General features: G+C 43.5%; 1 protein-coding gene across 3 annotated transcripts in view; it reads right to left on the minus strand.

Moving 5' to 3' along the window:
- Window positions 1-22,018, minus strand: part of LOC119399625 (protein argonaute-2) — an 86,619-nt gene that overhangs the window by 13,700 nt on the left and 50,901 nt on the right. Inside the window, exons 4-5 of one of the 3 annotated variants that reach the window (XM_037666430.2) lie at window positions 20,425-20,483; window positions 18,375-18,833 (exon numbers count right to left, since the gene is read on the minus strand). The exons of 1 other annotated variant lie outside the window; for it this stretch is intronic. In XM_037666430.2, coding sequence (XP_037522358.1) covers window positions 18,571-18,833; window positions 20,425-20,483 — 322 coding nt within the window. In that variant the 3' untranslated portion in view covers window positions 18,375-18,570. Of the gene's footprint in view, window positions 1-18,374; window positions 18,834-20,424; window positions 20,484-22,018 lie in introns of those variants that run through there. One more of the 3 variants, XM_049417796.1, reaches the window with a different exon arrangement.

Here is a 22,018-nt window from a genome sequence, read left to right on the forward strand (position 1 = left end):
ACCGCCTACGGCGAAGCGCCGCTGCGTACATTTGTATACGCGCCGCCGACTGCCTATCCACACCAACGCGGCGACGGTGCTGCCACCTATAGCCCGATCTCGCGGCGAATTGCGAATCGGCGAAGCAAGCACTACGCATCCGTAAGGTAACACGGGCACCAGAGCAGCTGCCCACTTGGGTGATGCTGTTGCTGATAATGGTGATTAATTATGCCCACGCGCATTCTAATTGGTGCGCCTTTAAACCAACCATTCGTTCAACAATTCACATGTTTTTGTTCCTGGTGCGACTCTATTCTTCTCCCACTCAATATTACGTACGTTAAGGAGACTCATCTCACAACGTGACACTAGTATAGGGTTTGGTAACAGTTCCAAGCAGTAGCGTGACTCCGTGGTAGAGCATTTGCTTGCCACACAGGAGTTATGGATTCGATTCCCACTCTAACGGAATATTTTTATTATTTGTTTATTTGCACCTGCTTCAAATTTTCGCTCATGGACAACGATGATTTTTTGCTTACAATTAACGACGCCGACGCCGAGCCCGGGACTTCTGCGAAATGAGCTCCTTCACGCTATCGCGTAAAAAGAAATTGGAATGAAAATTCTGCTTTTTAACCCAAAGGAGCTTCGGGATAGAAAACTCAGCTAGTTTATGTTCACTCCTGGTGTTTTTCAAATGCTCACAATAAGGACTACGGACGAAGAAGGAACGGGCGGGTGCGTGCGCGGACTCCGGACTGAACTTGGTAAAAGGAGAGGGGAGAGTTAAACCAGGCGGCAAGGAATAGCACGTGAGCCCTTCCAGCGTTAGGTCACTACGGGGTGCTAAAGCATATGAATTGAGCATCATCCATGCTTTATCTTACGCTACGCACGTGCTTAGCAAAAAAAAATGGATATTATCTTCCAATATCCGCGTTGACGGTTAACTGACGCAACTGTCCCCTTTTTAAGATGTGAAAGGCTTCGATAATATACGCCATATGCCGCACTTGGTGCTTCCATAGTACCATGGACACCGCCATGCAATGACGTAGGCAGAAATTTGTTTTGTGGGGTGGGGGGTCACATCTTTCAACCGAAGTGGGAGTGGGTCAGCAAATGTGGTCTAGTGTCATATAGTGCTATGTACCCCATGGTATTCCATGGAGGGGCACGTGGCCAGTCTGCCACCTCCTGACTACACCACTGCCGCCGTGGTAGCTCAGTGGTCATGGCATTTGGCAGATAAGCGCTCGATAATACGGGTTCCATTCTCGGCCGCATTACGATAGGGGGGAAATAAAAAGAAACATTTGTGTACTTATATTCACGTGGACGAGGTGGTTTGGAGGTCAAAAGCAATCCGCAGCAATTCCCCCCCCCCCCCACCCTTTCTCGCTTCATGTGGCGTGTCTGACAAACATATCGCGATTTTGGCAAGTAAAACCTCACAAATTATATTGAATAACTTTTTCAACGGGGATCGTGCTTGAGTTGCGACATGTTCTGGGCCCATGACAAAGCAGCACCTGTTCGCTACGTGCCAGGAAAGCGCTTTTGACTTTCTTGCGGGCCACGAGCCTGAACGAAACTTTGTAAACTTGTGTGGCTCTATGTGTTATGCGTTTATCACTGTATATATCATAATCGTCACTCAGCACCTGGAGTAGCATATCAGGCGAACAGCCAGCCAGACATGTCCAGCTTTTCATTAAAATGTTTATCTCTCTCTCTCTCTCTCTTCATGACATCACGAAACAGTGATGCGCACCGGAATTAGCAGAAATTACCCCCTGAATGTGGTGATGTAGCTTGAATCAACGGTAGTCTATGCTCGCTTAGCCTCGCATTGACACAGCGTCTAATTTGGCCTGTATGCGTTCGTCTGCATCAAGGCGATATCTGGCATGCAGTGCCAATTCAGAGCCTACATGGTGTACAAAATGTAATGTATATCTTGCGGGGCAGGCATTTGTTAGCTTATAGTTCGAGCTATTGAATACATCGTAAACCGCAGCACCAGCTGAGGTTTCCGATCGAAGTTTCATGATAGGAGCGTTATTTTTGTCAGCGTTAGCAGTGCGGAATTTCCACCATGGAATTCCATTTCCTCGGACTGAAAAACATGCTGACCTGAGAGATGTAAGGAACTCGTCATTTGTTGGGCAGCAGTTAACATGTTCTCGTTATTTTGTAGAAATTTATCAGTCATCATGCGATATCTGGCGAGTGAACATCCACTGCGGCGCTGCAGCAATTCATCTGCGATGTTACCGTTTATGATTGAACTCGGCGCAACGGACACGATATACAAACGAAGAATACACGAGGACAGGCGCCGGTGTGATAAAACCCTGTATATTTTATCACCTTCGCGTGTTTTCTGTGTAACCATGTGCATGTATATAAGCGTGTGTCGACGTGCATAAAGATCAGTTGAGAGCCCGGCGCCCGTCCTCGTGTATTCTTCGTTTGTATATCGTGTCCGTTGCGCCGAGTTTAATCATGAACCCATAACAACTCGCCCAACGATCAGTGTTACTGAATGTTACCGCTTACTTCGATTTCTTAACGTTAAGTTTTCAGTGGTAATGCATTTCTTTAAAATATTTTTTATGTATATAGCTGCAGAGGCCACTCGCATACATAACAAGTTCGAGCATGTGACAGAACCGGGATATATACTGCACCATTTGCACATGCACATAAGTTCCACCTTGCTGCGTGCTTGCCTATCGGCATTTTCTGGACTTTAGAGGAGATGTATCCTGGATTACATTTTTCTGAAAAAGAAGATTGATGCCATTCGTCAATAGCCTTTATTTAACTTGTGCACCAAGAAAATTAACGGCAGGTTTATAGTATATAACACAAACAAAAGTTCTAAAGGCAACAGCCCTGTCAATGGTTCTTCATGCTGTGAGGAAGTTAGTCAAACAAGTGAGTGTGTGAATATCTTAGAGAGCATTAGCTGTCTCTGCGGGAGTCTGTGCCAATGCATCTTAGGTTCCTCTTTGGAACGAGTCAACAAGGCGTCTTGGAGCATTCAAACTGGAGAATAAAACTGATAGGAGAAGTGTGCAACATCAAACTTAAAGTTGGCAAGTGCCTATCCAAACCATCAGATTTCTCATGACAAGAAATTTACTAGCTGCATCGAGTCCAGTAATTTTGTTCATAGCGGCTTCATAAATGCTTACTCTTTGGTAAATGGATATCAGGGTTTTATGCTTTTGTATTCCTATATGTGTATTTGATTTTCGTAATTGAAAAGGTCAATTTATTGAGTACCATTTAATCATTTATGTGTCCCCTTATCTATCCACTCTGTCACATGCAATATGAATCCAAACCAACCACCTCCACCTCGCTCTGTCGCTGTGCTTCATTTGCACAGCAGCGTATACTGCAGTTTTTCTGAGTTTAAAAATTACATGCGATTTGTTTATTTATATTTGCGTGTTTGTATTTGATTACCGTTTAACCCTGCTTTGGTGTGTGCATCTCAAAAATTGTGTTGTTTCGTACCAGCATCTTCTCAATTATATGATGCGCATATTATTTTACATCATTACCTCAAGTATACTGCATGGTTCGGATGCAGTTGCACTGTTAACTCATTGTAAATATGCTCATGGTTTTCACTCCAGAACTATTGTTCCTCCAGCATTCTGAATGTTTGAACACACAAGAAATATTGTAAAATGAAAAGGCCATTTCAAGACTGTTTTGCCATTTCATTTATTATAGTACTTCCAGTCGTGCTTATTGCACATAATGCATGTCACGAGACATTAAAACTGTGGCATCTCAATGTCCAGATTGCAATGTGGCTGGATATATTAGTAATTCAGTATAATAGAGAAATAATGCAATTTGCATTACATTACTGTTTTCAGTGCTGTTTGTATGCTTTACTGCACAATACGTATGTGTTGCATCGAAGCAAATGAGGCTCTTGATTGATATTGTTATCCACACGCCTTGGTCGTTAGTGCTTCATCTCATGTGATTCGCCTCTGATACGATGCCTTGTTTGGCAGCGTATAGGGGCCGTTCTGCAGACTCGGAAATTGTCTTTAAATACCATTTAATTCGTCTCTGAAACATGTACGAGCTCTTTGTTTAATAAAGATGGATTTTATTTTCCATTTTGGGAAAACTGTGCGAATTTTTCGCTGTATGTGACACAACATATTTTGACTGTAGTGAGGCCGTGTGTGCAGTTACAATTTCACCTCACATGTGAGGGCCATGTAGGACGTGCTTCATATGCACCATAAAAGTATCGCTGAGGCCATGATTTTTCCACTGGGGCAGAAGCCACTATGATAGGCCATGCGCCCCTGAAAGGAGTAGCTATAGGGTATATGTAGCCTTCTCTCTTGACGCCACTGTTTCCGCATCATTAAACGTTTTGAAGAAAGCAAACAATGTTCAAGCAGAAACCCGCAATGGCAAACAAGGAAAAGGTAATATGCTAGCGATGATTGCGTATATTCATGGTTCAATGTTGATGTCTACTTTTGCGCCTAACATAAGCTGAAGAGCTTGTGTGTCAGAATTGAGATGCTGTCCTCGAGTGTGAATGTGTCGTCTAGCAGAAGTTGCACAGTGAAGCACCACACGCAGTTTGTTCCTTGCAAAAGCAGTGTCATAAATAGCGTTCCGTTATGATGCGGTAATGTTTACGTGGGGCAAACGGGGCGCTGCCTCAACAATCGCCTGCGTGCAGTACCCTAGCTTTTTAAAGGGTAAGCCGTATTAACGCGGTAGCGTTAGAGAGCTCGTGTCGCAGAAATTCCGCTGTCGGCGTCGGCACCGTTGGTTGTGAGCGAAAAATCATCCGTGAGCGAAAAATCGAGAAAGTAGCAAATAAAATAAACGATAAAACCTTCGGTCCCAATGAGGATCGAACCCAGGCCGTTCGCGTGGCAAGCAGGTGTCTTACCACAAAGCCACGATGTTGCTTGCAACTGCTTCGGACAAAAACACTACATAAATGCCATGTAGTAGAAGGAGTCTCCTTAACGCATTTTGTTCGGCAGGTGTCACGACGAAAACGAGCCCATACGGTAGGCGCATTCGCGAGGCCATCAAACTACGTCGAAAAACGCCGGGATAGTGCAGCCATCGCCGCTAAATACACACACGAACTTTCAAACAGCTCTAAAAATGGACAACTATGTCCATCTAGAGGAAAACATATCAAGCCAACGCAGCAAACGCTAGATAATGTGCTGCCATCTGTGAGGTATTGTGAGAAATATGTATCGACTTTTCATGGCATCCGAGAGGGCCGGCGCGCGGCGTATATCTTGGAGGCCATGCCACTCTTGCTTTAGATCGAAAGCCTGTAAAATTTGCGCGCGTGCGTGCGTGTGTGAGTGTAACAATACACATTAATAAGTATGCACTTAGTGGTTGAAGTGCGCACTAGGGGCCGGATTTCGCTATCGCGTTCAACTCTTAAAGGCGAAGCTTAAGGGTCCCCCAATTTTTCCCATTTTTCTGCCGACTATGCCGCTTGTGGGTGCTCCCTGGAGTTCTTCCGCACGACCACCGTTTTAAATGCGAAGCATTTCTTAGCGAACCTCTGGCACTTTGAGCGTTTCTATCTACGTATCTATCTATCTATCTATCTAGCCGCCTACGTCTGGGTGCTCTCGTGATCGCCTCCTTAACTTGGTGTAGACCAAAATTAGCATGTGAGGGTAACAGGACTTGACGAATATGAATGTGTGGTCATGACGTGAATAACGTGAAAATCCTGTCGCGTGCGTCGTCAAACCCTTTCCTCCAGACACGTGTGGCACACACCCGTTTACCACGGGCCGCGGTGTACGGGTATGCGCCACAGGTGATTGACAGTTTGTATCTACCCAGCAACGGCGAGAACAGATATTGGTAACTTAAATGCGAGAGCGTTAAGAAAAACCGACATCGGCAACGTTGACCCGACGAATGGAAAGAACGAAAATTAGGATCCCGGCAGGAATCGAACCCAAGCATTCTGCGTGGCAATCAGGTATTCTACCACAGAGCCACGCCAGGTCTGTAAATTAGTTTGGAAAAACAGGCTACGCAGGCGTAATGTCAGTGCAACGTCAATTGTGGTTATGGTGCTGGCGATCTAATTTTGCAAGAAAGCAATAAACACTACATGATACTCTCACGATACAGCCGTCATATCAGGTTAACGTCTGTGGTTCCGGTGCTGACTCCGCTTTTATAGCAGTCTAATAAACATTACATTTGTATTCCTATGGTTCAGCAACCTATATTGAAGCATTGCTCGACCCCGGAGGAATATATTAACGAGAGGTACGTATGATATCCACATCATCGCACCGTGAAGTGCACTTAAACCGCCAGAACGACGCAGTGTCCTCTTCATTTGTTGCGAGGCTGGACGACGGCCTCATGCTGACTGATGATGATGCCAGATTGATTGGCAGCCGCTTTGTAGACTAGGCTACGTAGGCCACATACGCCCACGTAGTCTACGAATACGACAAGCGCCATCCACTGATGTTGGTCTACGTAGCACTATCCAGGCCTACCAGCCTCGACGGCCTGTACCTCACCAACGCGAAGGGTGACTTCAAGTTCCGACACGTCGCCAGCTCTATCGACAAACAATTTGTCGACGAAATGACCGAGGCATCCACGATTTCCAACAACTGTACTGTACCTCATACTTCACTACACATGGACCCTTCGTCACCGCGATGACGACCGGATCTAATAACAAGTCATGACCAGCTGCTGCTGCTCAATGACCACGGCGATGACGACCTTGTTCAAGAACTGTCAAGAACCGCTTCCACACGGGTTCGTGAAACGTGCGTGCGTTCGCCGTCATTATGAGTCAAGTATAAACACTACATATCAGCTTACCTCTTCCGGTGTTGGTAATACCCACGTTGCCGTTGGCAGCGTTACCCAAGTGTAAACAACTGGTTAAATAAGACGTATACGGCTCTTGAGCATATATGTGTATGTATAAAATTTATACTGATGTTTAGCGTCATTTTCTAGCGTTTCGCTCAGCAACAAAAATTATGTCACAGTCAACTTCCAAGCGCATGCTTCGCATAACATCGATTCCCACGGTACGTGGGATCTGCCGAATTTTTTTTTTCACCGTAGGGTGACTAAGTTCGAGTACTTTATTGCAGACAACCAGTTTACTGCAAGCGAGTTGCCGTCCCTGCTGCTGAGACTGCCCCCCTAGTGTGGAAGGTAGGTGTACCGAACAAGGATCTGTTTCACCTTTCTGCTTTGAATGAAAGGGTACAGAATATTTGGTTGGTGGTGCCACTGTAATACTGCACGAATAGCTTGCAAAAAATAAAAACAAAGAGCGGTACTATTTTGTATTCTACACCTGCACACTCGAGCAGATTGTTCTCTGAAATTAGAACAGTAGGTAGAAATGCCACAGCTGTTTTTCAATTACCAGTGCTATGAGAACAATTGCTGTACGTAAACCTTAAATGCAGGAAATGTACTCTAGGGGGAAAAAATGTTGTTAGCTTGCACTCATAAAGTAGCATTTTGCATGCTTTCCAGTAAGAATGTCTGAGTGCACTGTTTACATGGTATGGATGAACTGATAGTATGCTGCACAAACGCAAAATGAGGAAACAGGGAGATAGAGCAGCGAAAATGGCTTTTGGCATCTCACAGTATAAATAGTTTGTACTCTGTCCTGTTTCCATTCTTACTCCTCTAGTGTTTGTGAAGCTCGGTATGAGTTCACAACAAACCAACCTCCGTGCAAGAAAGCTTTGTTGTGTGGTATAGATATCTTTTCTTTTTCTACATCAATGCATAGACTCAGTGCTTTCTTTGTTGAGCTCATTCCATAGAGATGAAAACACTGAGTAGTTTTCCTCAGGCACATGTGAAAATTGCTCCATAAGTCTGTTGCTCAGTGTTTACACGTGCAATGCAAAGTGAGGGTATTAAAATACCTGCTTGCCAGCCTTTTATAGCATATTTATTTATTTTTCAACAGCCGCTTCGCCAAGCACACCCACAAAAAGGCCCACACCACCGTCACAGGTTTCACCAAGTGATGGTAAGTGCAAAAAGTGAGAGAGAGAATTATTGCAAAGTACACATCCTGCATCTGCATAAGGAAGTATGGACCAGTAGTCTTGATGCTTTCCTAGTAGATATGGACACCTAAGCCTGTGTAATATTGTCACAACCTATAATGTTGACAAAACCATACATATAGTTCAGGACCTGCAACCGGTGATTTAGTTCACGCAATTATTTATATTTCAAATATAAAGTGGGTGCAGTTGGACCTACATGGTTCACACTGAAAATTGTGCTGTCCGATTTGTTGTGATGAGTGTAGCTCTGCGAGATAGGCCAGCGGAATATGATGCACAATCAAGGTGTGCATTCATGTAAATGTGGCTTATGCAGCCCGGATAGCTATTTATGCGATGAATAATTCAAAATCCTCCACTTTGTAAATGTCATTGCCTCTGTTCAGCATTTCATGAAATGTTCATTTTTGCAATGCTTTGTGATATTTCCTTAATCATGGATGATTCTTTGAAGATAAAATGCTTGGAATGTATAAATCAATTATGATTCCTGTCTGAGTCGCAGAATACACATTGCTTCCAATGAAAAATGGCATGGCAGCACATAGTGGTCCGTATATTAGTAGCCCTGTGATTGCGCCCTGATAGCTTAATCGTGATTTTTTTCTTTCTCTACAAGACTGATGAAAGCCTATACCTTCGCATTCTTCCATGTCTTTTTTTTTCAGCTGAGCCTGGTCCGAGCGGCCTCCAATTTTCCAAGGAGGGCAGCAGCGCGGAGCAGATGCAAGAAACGCCAAAAAAGTGGGCGAAGAAAACGCAGCTCTGTGCACACCCTTCGCACCAAAAAGAAGCTGTTAACACTTCACTCACGAAGTGAAAGGTACCGCAAGGCAGTCGGTCAGATGAAAAAAAGGGACGAGGCGAGGCGAGTAACGCAGCAGGAGGTTTTATACAAGCTGGAACCGGATTTGTCAAAGGACCTTTTTTGAACTGCTTAAAGCACAAATCAGGCTTGGTACATTCCCCCCCCAAAAAAAACATTGGTCCAAATGGATGAAACAATTCGCTCTCAATTCACGCTTCCTCAGAGAAATGCTTCACTTGCCACATGTGCGAACACTCAGGTGCTGGCTGGCAGACATCGCACTGACACCTGGTATCATGGCAGGTGCCATGGATGCAATAGAACCAATCATTAAAGCTTGGCCTCTGCAAGACAAAGCATGCTGTCTTTTATTCGATTAAATAGCCCTGAAAAGACATTTGATGTACGATCAATCAAAGATATATATGTGTAGCCAATCAATATATATTGATTGGCTACACATATGATGGAAACACAAGGACTTCTCGTGTGGCACATGCAGCCATTCTAATGGCTGTGTCTGGCATATCGAGAATTTGGATACAGCCAGTAGCCTTTGCAGTGTCCCGCAATGCAACGTCAGCTCTTGCAATGCACAAGCTGCTATTAGATGTAATTATGCAGCTTGAAAAAAAAGGTCTTTTGGTAAAAGTGGTCATCTATGATCAAGGGTCAAACAATGTCAGCCTGTCAAGAATGCTGATCCATTCTCTTCATGAACCATGTTTTACTGTCAACAACTGCAAACTATACTTCATGTTTGACATCCCACACCTGATAAATTGCACGCGGAATAATTTGAGAAAACACAAGCTCACGATTGGCTCCGAGGGGTTTGACTGAGCGTACATTGAAACCTTTTACAAAAATACTCGCAAATCACACCTCTAACACACCAACTGAACATCTAAAAAAGAAAGATTGCCAAGGAAGCTCAAAGAGCAACATATCGACAAGATGCCCTTTGCTGTCATAAGAGTGAAGTATGCCACGCAAGTATTCAGTGAATCTGTCTCTGTGGCACTCCTCACTCTCATTGCCATTCAAGAGCTTCCTCTTGATGCTAAATTTACAGCTCAGTTCACAGAAAGAATGGATAAGATTTTTGACAGCCAGAACAGTTCGACCCTAAAAAATCAGGACGATAAGTTGCGGTATGCAGTGATTGATGGGTCGGAACACCGTGCTTCTCTTGAGTCTTGCATCAGTTGGATTGCCCAATGGCACTTTGGTAGTCCTCGGGACAAGCAGCCGCGCACTGTTAAAGGTTGGCAGATTACAATCAAAGCCTTGTTGTTGCTGTGGACTGATTTAAAAGAGGACTTTGATTTCACTTATCTTTTCACACGTTGATTGCAGCAAGATCCCCTAGAAAAATTTTTGGAATCATTTGTCAAAAACATGGCTGCAATGAGACACCAAATGTGTACCAATTCGTGGCGGCTCTAAAACATATTTGGATTGGCAAGCTCTTCAAGCTTTCTCAAGGAAACTGTGAGGTGACAACAATTACTTTCCTCAACAATTTGGAGAGTGCATCTGCATTGTTGTCACCTAGCAGCACAACAACCACAAGCCACAGCACGCAGCAGGCCTCTGATTCATCTGATCTGCAGGCATCTTCACAAGATGCCACCGACATGGTGTATGAAAATGTTGTGTGCCATGTCGCTGGTACTCTTGTGAACAGCTTTCTTGAACTGAGGACTAGTGAGTGCATGTGTGAGAGAACACTCCTTAAAGTGGATGGTGGCTATCTCAATGGACGACACCAATTCTTTGCACTACTCAAGGAAAGTGGTGTACCCGAGAAACTCCTCGGTTCCTTTGCAGTAACCTCTGAATCATGTCTGAATTACATAAAGGAATTGGATTCGGCCTTGAGACATGAAATCAACTATTGTGCACATTTTTCCAATGTGTGCAAAAATCTGGTGGAAAGGATGCCAATCCGTCAAGCTATTTTCTGTTCAGTTTGCTGCACTGAGAAATTTCTTAAAATATTCTGCTGCACAAGGCTGCATAGGCACATTACATTTGTAAACAAGAACACACAAGAAACAAAGTCAAGGCACAGTGCTGCTGCCAGCAAAAACGTAAAGTAGCAGGCTAAATTTATCCTGTGCCTTTCTAGAATATGATTATGTAAATTGGATTTCTAGTGCAGCCTTCTGCACCCATTTCCTATCCATTTTTTAGATGTGTTGCACTATTTCTTTTTTTATGTGTATATGTACGTATTTTTATGTATATATGTATATTTTATCTAGGTATATATTTATATATGTGTATTTATAATTCTGCTATGGTTGTAGGTAATGCTTTGACTACTTTTGCTCCTGCTGTGTTACTTTTGTTTTATACAAGTTTAACCGACTAACTTTTTTTTGAAGCCTTGTGTGCCCCTATCAGCATGCGTATTACATCAAGAGGTTCTGGATTGCTTTAGTATTGGGAAATGCCAACACTTCCCAAAATGCACTGGAAAACCCTGCTCGTTCTGCTTTCTTTCTGTTTGCTTGACATGGTTTGGAAGGCAATCAAACATCCAGCCTCCCAAAAAATGCCAAAATTTATATAATACTGACGACTCGTTTTACACTGAAGCAGCCTTTACAAACAGTAACAGTGTGATTAATTCACAATGAACGTTGCAAAAATAGGTTGATTATTAAAAAATGTGGGGGTTTTATGTCCAAAAACCATGATACGAATATGAGGCATGCAGTAGTGGAGCACTTCAGATATTTTGAGCACCTGGGATTTTTTTAACGTGCACCTAAATCTAGGCAGATGGGCCTCAAGCATATTGCATCCATTGATATGCAGCCGGGATTCAATCCCACTACGTTCGGGCCAGCAGTTGAGCACCGTAACCACTAGACCACTGCGACGGGCCACGAAGGTTGAAGCATGCATGGATTCAGGTGCTCACCAAGTCCAAAAGATTTTGAGCACCCAGGGGCTCTGTCACTTTTTAATTACAAACCTCTGGTCATGAATGTTGTGCCACTGCAAAGAACTGATGGTGTCAGCTATTCACAGGCATAAAAGATACATTGATGAAGTGCTCAGCTCTGTGAGGATTCCAGAGGGGTTTGTGCAGAAGCTGTGACTCGGTTGACATGCATGTTAGTTTAAAATAGAAGCATGCATCCATACTCACTGAAACTATTCACAACGTACTGTTTGTGTAGAGCAATTGTGTTTCTTGTTTAACTAAACTCTGCAAACTCCGACATTCCACTTCCTGAACCAACGAATGACAAGCGATGCAGTTCTAGTTAGTGACACATTATGATGAAACTGTGCAGCGTTCTCCATCTGCAATTTAAGTACTGCTCAGAAAATCTTCTGACATTGTGATGGATCCAACATGATACCTGGTAGAAAAATAATAGGGAAGCTGCGTTCAACTTTGCACTTTACTCTACTTATTTCTTTGATAAGATGCTTATCTTCGTGTATATTTCATGTTACCTTGAGTATTTCGCACTACTTCGAACTTAACTAATGACCTGTGATCATTCCTGTTGTTCACCAGTCACAACCACAATGTTTCCACAAATTTCAAAGGTCACCTCTGCAACTGAGTCTAGACCATTCTTCGTTGCGTTTTTCTCCCTTTATTACTTGAAAATTAAAGCATCGCGTGTCTTGTTCACATCACGTGAGCTTGCCTGCAACACATTTAGCTGGAGGAAAACATGATCAGGGATAGCTGAGCCAAATGGTAGATTTGTCTCACTGCTTTTACAAAATAATATGCTGTAGCGCTGCAGCATATTATGACATTGATCTACTTATGCTCCATGGGTTTGTCTACATGATCGCCAAAGGCTACGACTGTTAGGTGCACTTTCTGTGTAGATATATGCAAAAGTATGTGCGTGTGTATATGTGCAAAAGGCAATGACACAACGCAGGGCAATAAAAAAAAAAGTACAGGAAAGGGTGTTTTTCCTGTACCCCTTGTTTTCTTCGGCTTGCGTTGCGTCATTATCTTTTGCACAGTATGAACCAACCATTCGAACAACTTGTTTTGTTATGATATATTTCAATGCGCGGTATTGTTTCGCTTCATGCTGTTAGTCATAATCTGTACAACTCGTATGTGTACACTTATTTACGCTGATGTAGCACTTCTTTATATGCTTACCCTGCTTATGTGATTGTATTATGCTGTATTATGCGTTTGCGTATCCTATTTATATTGTACGCGTGCTCGATGTACGCATTCCTGTATTCAGGTTTTACCACAGCAGTATTTCGAATCTTTTTCGTTTTCTTTTGTTATTATTACCGATATTATAGCCCAAATATTGCCTAAACGTGCAGCAATTTACGTTTCCTTCAATAAAATGTCATGTGAAGAAAGTTATATGCGCTTTTTGCTTCTCGAGCGAGCGCCGAAAGCGGCTGCTATGCAGCTGCGACGGCGCCGCTCGCCACCATTCGCCATGCTACCACAGAGGCTACAACGAAGCAGAAAAACAACTACACACATTACGTACGTACATCGGCAATAAAGAGAGAAGACAGTGCAGTAGCAATTAGTGCGCAAACGCTCGAACCGACGTCGCGGCCGCGGGGCCGGCGGCACCACGAGCGAGGAAGCGACCGCAAACGGGCGCGGCCATATTGGATTTTTTCCTTTCGGATTGGCTCGCCTCCACCAGAATTCCGGAATCCAGTCAATTCCCGCCGCTCCCAGGAACCGCCACCGTCGCCGGAAGCGGAAAAACGTCCCCATTGGCCCTATGGGTATGTCACTCCACTGCTACGACTACGAGGGACGAACGGGTGCCGCTTTAAGGAGCTTCGCCCCTAAAAGCGGCCCGTTGCTGCGACCGTCCCATTGGGCGCGTTTCCAATAGAAGTCTAATTTCGTTTAATACACCGCGAGAGGGTGGCTTTAGCGCAAACATCGCTCATGGCATCCATCCATATAAAAAATAGCTCTCCAACGCTCCCGCGGCTGTCGCGCCGCGTTCCCGCTCGCCCTGTGAGAAGTTACGGCCAGGCTAGAGGGAAGACACGACGCGCGTAGCGTTTCAATTCGCGTTTCACGACGCCTTGAAGGAGTGCATATCGAGTATCAGTGCTTATTATGTGCTTGTTGATGACATATTTGCCCGGGATTTACCATGTACAGTGTCCACGTATATGTTAAGAACTTCGGCTGCCGCAAGGGTTAAATTATGATCATGGGCGTTAGTCGTCGGTACGGAGATGTGCCACTAGGCGTCAACGTGAGTGCGTCCACATCAGGTGGTGCTACATCTGCCAAACAACAGTAGACATTATACAAGCTCTGATATACCAATGCGCTATAAGTAATCAACTACTGTGACGACACGTTTCACTTTCGTGTTATACCGATTGCTATGACAGAGGCATCAACCATCTTTTTTTTTTCCTTCCACATCACGAGTGGCTACAGAAAAGGGCCACTTTGCCGTGCACGACTCAAGGGCAGTTTTCAAATTGAAAGAAAATTAGGGGCGTTGCGTGATAGAAAACACTCTGACGCTCCTCCAAGATTTGCTTACCACCAGCGGTACATGGTGTATATAAATAGCTCGCCGCTATTTCGCCGGCGCTTACATGGCACGGAGAATGGTCATCAACCCCAGATATTTATGCTAACGTTCGGTGGTTTAAACATCCAGTAAAGTACCTAGGTGTGCCTTTCGAACACTACAAAGACACCAATGAATACTGGACTGAACAAATAAAACAAACGCGTGAAAGAACAGCGCAATGGAACGGCACCTGTCTCTCAATGTTTGCTAGAGCCACTGTGTGCAACATATTTTTCATGAGCAAATTATGGTATGTGATGCAGGTCTTGTATTGTACACGAGTGAATGTGCAAAAGCTTCATAGGATATTCGCTGTGTTTGTATGGGGCTCCTCCTGGGAAAGATGTAGTAGGACGAATCTGTTCAGAAGAGTAAAAGAGGGTGGACTCAGCCTGTCGCATCTATTTGTGCGGCAACTTGTTAATCGCTTTATTTTCTTTCGGGCTGTTCGAGACCCCTTCTTGAGAACAGTATGCCAGTTGCGCCTTTGTCGTGTGTTGCCTAACTTTGTTGTTAGCACCGCAAGCATGCCCGGAGTCACGCGAGGTTTCTTTAAGGAAGTTGTGGACAGTGTCCGCTTTTTGTCAGTTAGGTTTTCAAGTGAATACCTGTTTTCAGTCGGTCGAAAGAAACTGCATAAAGACATATGCGACATGATTTTTCCGGTACCTATGTATAGGGTAATAAATAGTGGGGGCAAGGGTAACGATGTTCTCAAACGTGTTAAGAAAATGCAAATTCAGGCGAGCGCAAAAACCTTTTTCTTTAAGTTACATTCGGGCACCCTGCCGGTTCGGACCTTCTTAGAAGAGCGAGGTGTTTATATGCCGTGGGGTTCCGATTGTTTTATCTGCAGAAAGCCAGAAACAATAGATCATGTATTTTTGCATTGTTGGGAGGGGGTTTATTTCTGGGACGTTTTACAGAGAACGCTCAAAAAAGAACTTCCCTTGCATTCACTTGGAATAAGATTTTTACCAATAGAAAATGAGGATGGACTGCCTTTCGATCTAATAATGCTTCTTGGCCTCCATTGTCTATGGCGGGCTAGGATGGCCGGTTTCCACTGCGACCCTGACAGGAGACCTGCACGCGTGCTTTTTCGCGAAAGCATTTGTCAATATGTTGATGTACTCAAACAACAAGTCTTTGTCCCTGACTGGCTATCCAGGGTTGAGCCCCTGGCTTACCTAAAGGAATTTTAGGCATGTAACTAATCATAGGTGTGCACTGCTTTGACATTGCTTCAGTTGTGTCTATTGTTGTATTTTCTGCTGTTATTCCTGTGCCGTGTTATGAAACCGGTAATAAAGAAAAAAAAAAGGCGTGTGGCTGAGTTGTCTAACGCAGAGCACTGGGGAGCGAGAGATTGCTGGTTCGAATCCGCGGTCGGGTGCTTCAGAATTTTTTTCTTCGGCTTTATTTTTCTTTGCGTCTTTTATATATATATATATATATACATACATACATATACATATTCGGGACATGACGGCGTCGACAGACGGCGACGGCAAAAATCAACCGAGAGTGTCTATATGATTGCTATCGCAATAAAATGGCGACACTGGTGTTGGAACCCATTGCGTTGCTCAAATACGTGTTGACTTCCTTATTAATACCTGATGATACTGTAAGCCTGCATCCTTTTGTCATGCCAGGACGGCCGTCCGATACGCCCGCGACAGGGCCCACAGGCTAGACCTGTCAGTCCCCACCTGGGAATAGCCGGGTGGGCGCGGGGGACGCTCTTCCCGGACCACAATAAAGTAGTTCTCTCTCTCTGTCTCATGCGCGTAGGTTGGACGCGCGAGTTCTGTTCTTTCTTCTTCTCTTTCTCTTTGTGTTTTGTTTGAATAAAGCACTCAGTTGTCAGTCAGCGCTCGTGTTGTTAAGTCTTCTGAGTCTTTCCTCTTTTTCGCTGTTTCAAAATGAACCCAAACCAGCTAGCACAACTGTCCCTTTTGCTGCTGCTATAGGGTAAGCTTTCTGGCTCAACAGTAGGAGCCATCCGGGAGGGGCTACGGTTCAAATTATGGAATTTTTTGTAAGAGTGTAAGGTGTAATGGTGCTTTTACTCCCCCCCCCCTCAATTATTACACACGCTGGGTGTAAGTTTTAAGATACACCCATTAATAGGGCTGGTCTAGCTTGTTATACCCTATTTGTGGGGTGTAAAAGCGTGAGTTATAGACGCCAGAAAGCGCCCATATGCGTGCAATCGGGTTTACAGTCAGCGCATTTGAAGACCAACGTGTAATCGGCCGCCGTCATCGTTGCAGTCCGATATGTCTGTAGTATGCCCGGTGCTCTCTAAAAAAATTCGTTTGGGAGCGTTTCTTCAGATTATATTTATATTTTCCAACCTGGAGCGCTAATTTTCAAATCAGTATAAAATACGTAGTTTGATGTAAACTTTACAGTTGTCACTTTATTTCGACTCAGGATTCGTCCGACACTGCATTTTAATTTGAAAAAAAAAAGCCAAAAAATAACGTTAATGTAACGAAACTTTCTAATGCTGGAATTGTAACTACAACGAGTTCCTTCTGCATTAAAGGAACTTGTAACAGGAACTCGTTTCAAAATTGGGAAGAGAACGAGGAATGTGTTTTCGTAATATATGTTATAGAGGAACGTGTTCAAGACTGCGAAAAACAAACGGATATAGTACGCGAACACACCCAATGCTTGCAATTAGGTCCCGCGGAAACCCGCTAGGTGGCGAAAGGGTTACGAATAGGAAATTGACAACCACCGGTTTGTAGCACGAAGCCAGGAGGAAACATACGGATTGCTCAGAAAGAAAGCCTCTATAAGTTTCCAAAAAATTATTCTGGTTCGGAGACTGAACCTTGGAACTGCACCTTTCCTGGGTGGTCGCTCCAACAACTGATCTAACCAGGAAGCAAGCATTTGGAAACATGAGGGCGAATATATCCACAGCTGGAAGCGCATGGAGAAATATTATAGTGCATATCGGTTGCGAAGATATCCGCCAGGTGGCGGAAGCGTTAAGAAAAAGAAAACAACAAATAAACGAACGGTACGATTCCATTCCTATTTTATACACCCACCGCTTGAATACGTACCAGTCTAAAGCAAACTTTCATTGTCGTAACTTCCCTATTGAACAAAACGAGACACCACGCTTCGTACATGATCATAGCTGTTGTTCTTTGGCGTGTCAAATCATACGCATGAGGAAAGACACACGTTTGGATTATCTTGAGCAAAGATTCGATAACACAAGTTTGAAGGTAGTCAAGAAGGCACATCAGAAAGATGGCGAAACAATGTATGCTGACGCCGCGCACAAACGCCGTAGCCAGAAACTTTTTCCCTGGAGCGGTTACGACACAAATTTATGCATGTTCATGCGTGTGTTTATATGAGTGCGCCTAATATTCCGCAGACAATGTAAATAAAAATGGCCAGATTCATGGAGTTAACGTCGCGAAGGGTAAGCTTCACAAAACTGCACAAGCACTCCAAAACAATCCACTAAATCACCCCCTGTTTAAGCTACTCGCCACGCAATACACGAGCGAAACGACGCGCATACATATATCTGAACGAACGGATGAAAATTTAACAACAGCGTGTTGGAAAGAGCATTCGGAAAATCAGCTTCTGTGTTAGCGTAGCCCTTCCCAGCGGTGCGATAGTTCAAATACCAGTGACGGTGGCGGCGAGGGCTACATAATAAAGGTTATTCCAACTGACAGTTCAATAGGAACAACTGTGCAGATTTTATTGGGTTTTATGGAAGACAACCATCGGCTACGTCGGCGATCGGCAGTTGCACGACGTATCCTACAAGAGTAACTGACACAGGGGCACGCATCTCCGCGAGTATCTCTCATGAATGTAGTAGAATATGCTTTATGACTGCAAACTCTGCGTTCCTTTGCAAAAAAACGAGCGCTTTAATGTCACAAAAGGTTTTGTGCACGCACCCCAGAGTACGCCTACGTGGTAAATAAAAAGGCCACATCCTCACCGTAAATGCGCAGATATTCCTTGTATTGAAAGAAAGATGTAACCGAAGATACATTTAGTCCTACACTATCTTCGAAACAACAGCTCCAACAGCGGCTCCAACAGCTCCCGATACGAGGCCGTTGACAACGTTCGCCGCCACAGCAACAAGTATAGCTGGAACAGCGTGCTCATCGGTTTCATCAACAGTGTGTTCGATTCCCTTGAGGGCCTCGATGATTTCTTCACGGTGTTCCATGATGGAATGGGAAAGTTTCTCGGTGAGTAGTCTCCTTCCGTCGTCCGTGCTCGTTGCTGGACTGCTCAGCGTTGCCGCTTGAATTTCTGTTCCGCCAAGTCCGAAAGAAATTAAACGTACATGTCAACGCTCACTTTGAAGTGGATGCATAGGGGATGGTGAAAGTATAATTAACGGGGAAAGAGATTGCGAGAGAGGCCACCAAGAAAAACGTGTGCTTTATGCTTTGACAATCAAATCACGTTGCATAAATAGAAGGAATGCTAGGCAACACAACATAGTGCTGTAAGATAACCTTCTGCACTTTCACGTACTATTGAACCAGCATTCTCTTCCACAAAATCGAAGTCTCGAAATGAAAGAAAAAAATGAAGGCAGCTTCGCTCTAGTGGTGCCAAGCCCGAAGAAAGTGCGGAGCTGGGCAGCCTTGTTCTGTTTTTCTTCTGTTTTCTTTTTCTTTCCTCCTCTCTTTCTTTATTTTTCTCTTTTCCAGTTTTTCTAGCTTTTCTCGGTCTTTACTTCAATTTATTTCTATTTTTCTTGCTATTTTTTCCTTTACTTTCTCTTTGTATTTCTCGATGCTCCCTCTTTCTTTCAAATTTTCTATGTGCCTTTGCCTGCGATACTCCAAGCGACGACAGCATACGACAGCTCGGACTGCTAAAGTGCTCCGCACTAAGAAAAAAAAACACCAATCAAAAGAGAAATAGCATATACCCGACCCACATCGAATGATGATAATTTATTAAATTTGGAGCGTATCATTGCCTTACAAATTACAAGCGGTGATTTTTTTCTAGCATATGAATTTTTATTGATACTGAATATTAAAAAAGAGATAAGGTCAGCTATAAAGTTGACTACTTCTTTTCACGAAATAGTTAATATAATGTGAAAAAATTCTAAAATAAAAGAAATTAATGTCGCAGGTGCCAAATGTATTTGTGGAATGAGACAGACAGTACTCATGCGTGCTGACGATTACGTAAATCATGATCGCTGATAGGTTGTGCAAATGCAGAGATTAAATTTTAAACCTGTTTCCCGTCTGTCTCCTCATACAGAACATCTACGCAAGTGAAAGGCAAAGAATGCGGTAACATGTGTAACGCATACGACGAGGAAAGAAAAATTTGGCGGCTTCGCACTAGAAGTGCCAAGCCTGAAGGAAGGGCGGAACTCGGCAGCCATCTTTGTTTATCTTCCGTTTACTTTCCTCCTCTCTTTAATTCTTTTTCTGCCTTTCCCTTTTATACTGTCTTTTTTGCTCTCTTCATTTAAATTTATTTCTTCCCATCACTTTATCTATTTCTTCCTGTTTATTGGTCTTCCTATTTTTTTGGATTTTTCCCTTTCTTTCTGTCTCTCTTTCTATTTCTCGCTTTCTTCCTGTTTTTCTTCTATTTTTATATGTCGTTTTGCCTGCGTTACGCCAAACGACGACAGTATGTGACACCATACGACAGCCCGGGCCCCTGAAGTGCGCCGCACTTATAATCATTAAGGCGCTCGAAGAACAAGAGGGAGAAGACTTCTCCTTGGCGCGAAAGCTTGCTCAGTATGCTAGAGATTGCTGTGCTATTTCTGGTTTTGCCTGCGTTACGGCAAGCTACGACAGCATACGACAGGACGGGCACCTGAAGTGCTCCGCACTTAATACACAGGGTTGGTACTTACGGCACAAATGTCCCAGGATGAGGATTGCCAAGATGACGTAGGCCTTCATAGCAAACAATCTGTGATAAAGAATATCATGTTATTCCGGGTATAGTAAATCGAGTGAAAGGGCAACGAAACGTGGTACGCATAACAAAGGGTTTTTTTCAGGAATCTGTTATTCTGCCGCAATTCGAGTATCGTGGAGATTAGGGAACATATTTTGCATACGTCACTCAGATTTCTCATTCAGAGTGATTGCGCACAATTCGCAGCCTTTACTGTAATTGCTGTAAGCGGCGTAGCACATCCGTAATGCACGTAAATTATACAACCGAATTAACGACTAGCACGCAAAGATGAAGGCTCACGAACGATATACATTGCCGATGAGGCAAACCTGGCTAAAATTAGAAATTAGACATGGCACGTGGCATAACAAACTAAAAAAACATTTCACTATGACTGATCTTTTTAATAACCGAAAGTATTATAATGCTGAAGACTTTAATAGAGCACTTCAATCTGGAAAAATCTTGTTTTCTGCATTACATATAAATTGCGGAAGCGTAAATGGAAAGGTCCACGACATTGCTATTTTTCCATGGTCTACATCTATTGGATTTGATGCGCTAGTTTTCTCCGTGACATGGATTACTTTTAAAGGAGATGCCCCGTTCTTTCCGGGCTATCGTCATGAACTTCTCTGTCGTAATCAGCAAAAAGGTGGAGGTCTTGTTTATTTTAGGGATGCGCTCTCAAGTGAACTGCTTGATAAATATACTGTCATGCACGACGATGTTGAATGCATGACCATGTGTGTTGGCTAATTTCTATTAATCGGTGTATGTGGGCCACCACATGCCACAAAAAGAAATTTATCGAGTTTCTTGATGTTGTGTTATCATGAACTGTTCGCTGGAATGCTCATTGCCTAATCATGGGCGATATAAACATTGACCTCTCTTCTAATGATCCTTATGCTAAAGATTTTGAAACGCTGTTACTTATATGTGGAAGTTCAAATTTTGAAAGTTCACCTACTAGGGTTATAATAAGGAATGCTACGCTCCTTGATATATGCGCGTTATATTTGAGTTCATAGCATATAAAAACTGGGGTATTTTTTATGACATAAGTGATCATATGCCCATCTTCCTTCTTGCACCACCTATTTCTGAAATTAGCATGAAAACAAAGACATCTTTCCGTCGAATTAAAAACAGCAAACTCGGGAACATTTTTTTTTCATCTAGTTTAGAACATAGATTGGAACACTGTCTATAGGCAAGATAACTTTCGAGAAGCTTATAACACATTCCTGCGGCTGTTGAGTGCTATGACGCAGCATTTCCAATTCAGACGCGCTCACGTGATAGAAATAAAAAAAAAATGCAGAAAGCCTCGGATCAATTTTGATCTTCACTGACGCATTCAAATAAAGAATAAATTGCACCACGATTTCATCCACTCGCGGAACACTGACGCGTTAGCTGCATGCAAGGGATAAAGAAATGTTTTAATTCAGAAATAGGGAAGGCTAAAATGAACTATTATGAAAAATTACTTGAAAGAATTTACAATGACCAGAGGAAGTTATGGGAGGTGAAAAATG

This window comes from Rhipicephalus sanguineus, chromosome 7, assembly GCF_013339695.2.
Source record: "Rhipicephalus sanguineus isolate Rsan-2018 chromosome 7, BIME_Rsan_1.4, whole genome shotgun sequence".
NCBI classification, from domain to species: Eukaryota; Metazoa; Arthropoda; class Arachnida; order Ixodida; family Ixodidae; genus Rhipicephalus; species Rhipicephalus sanguineus.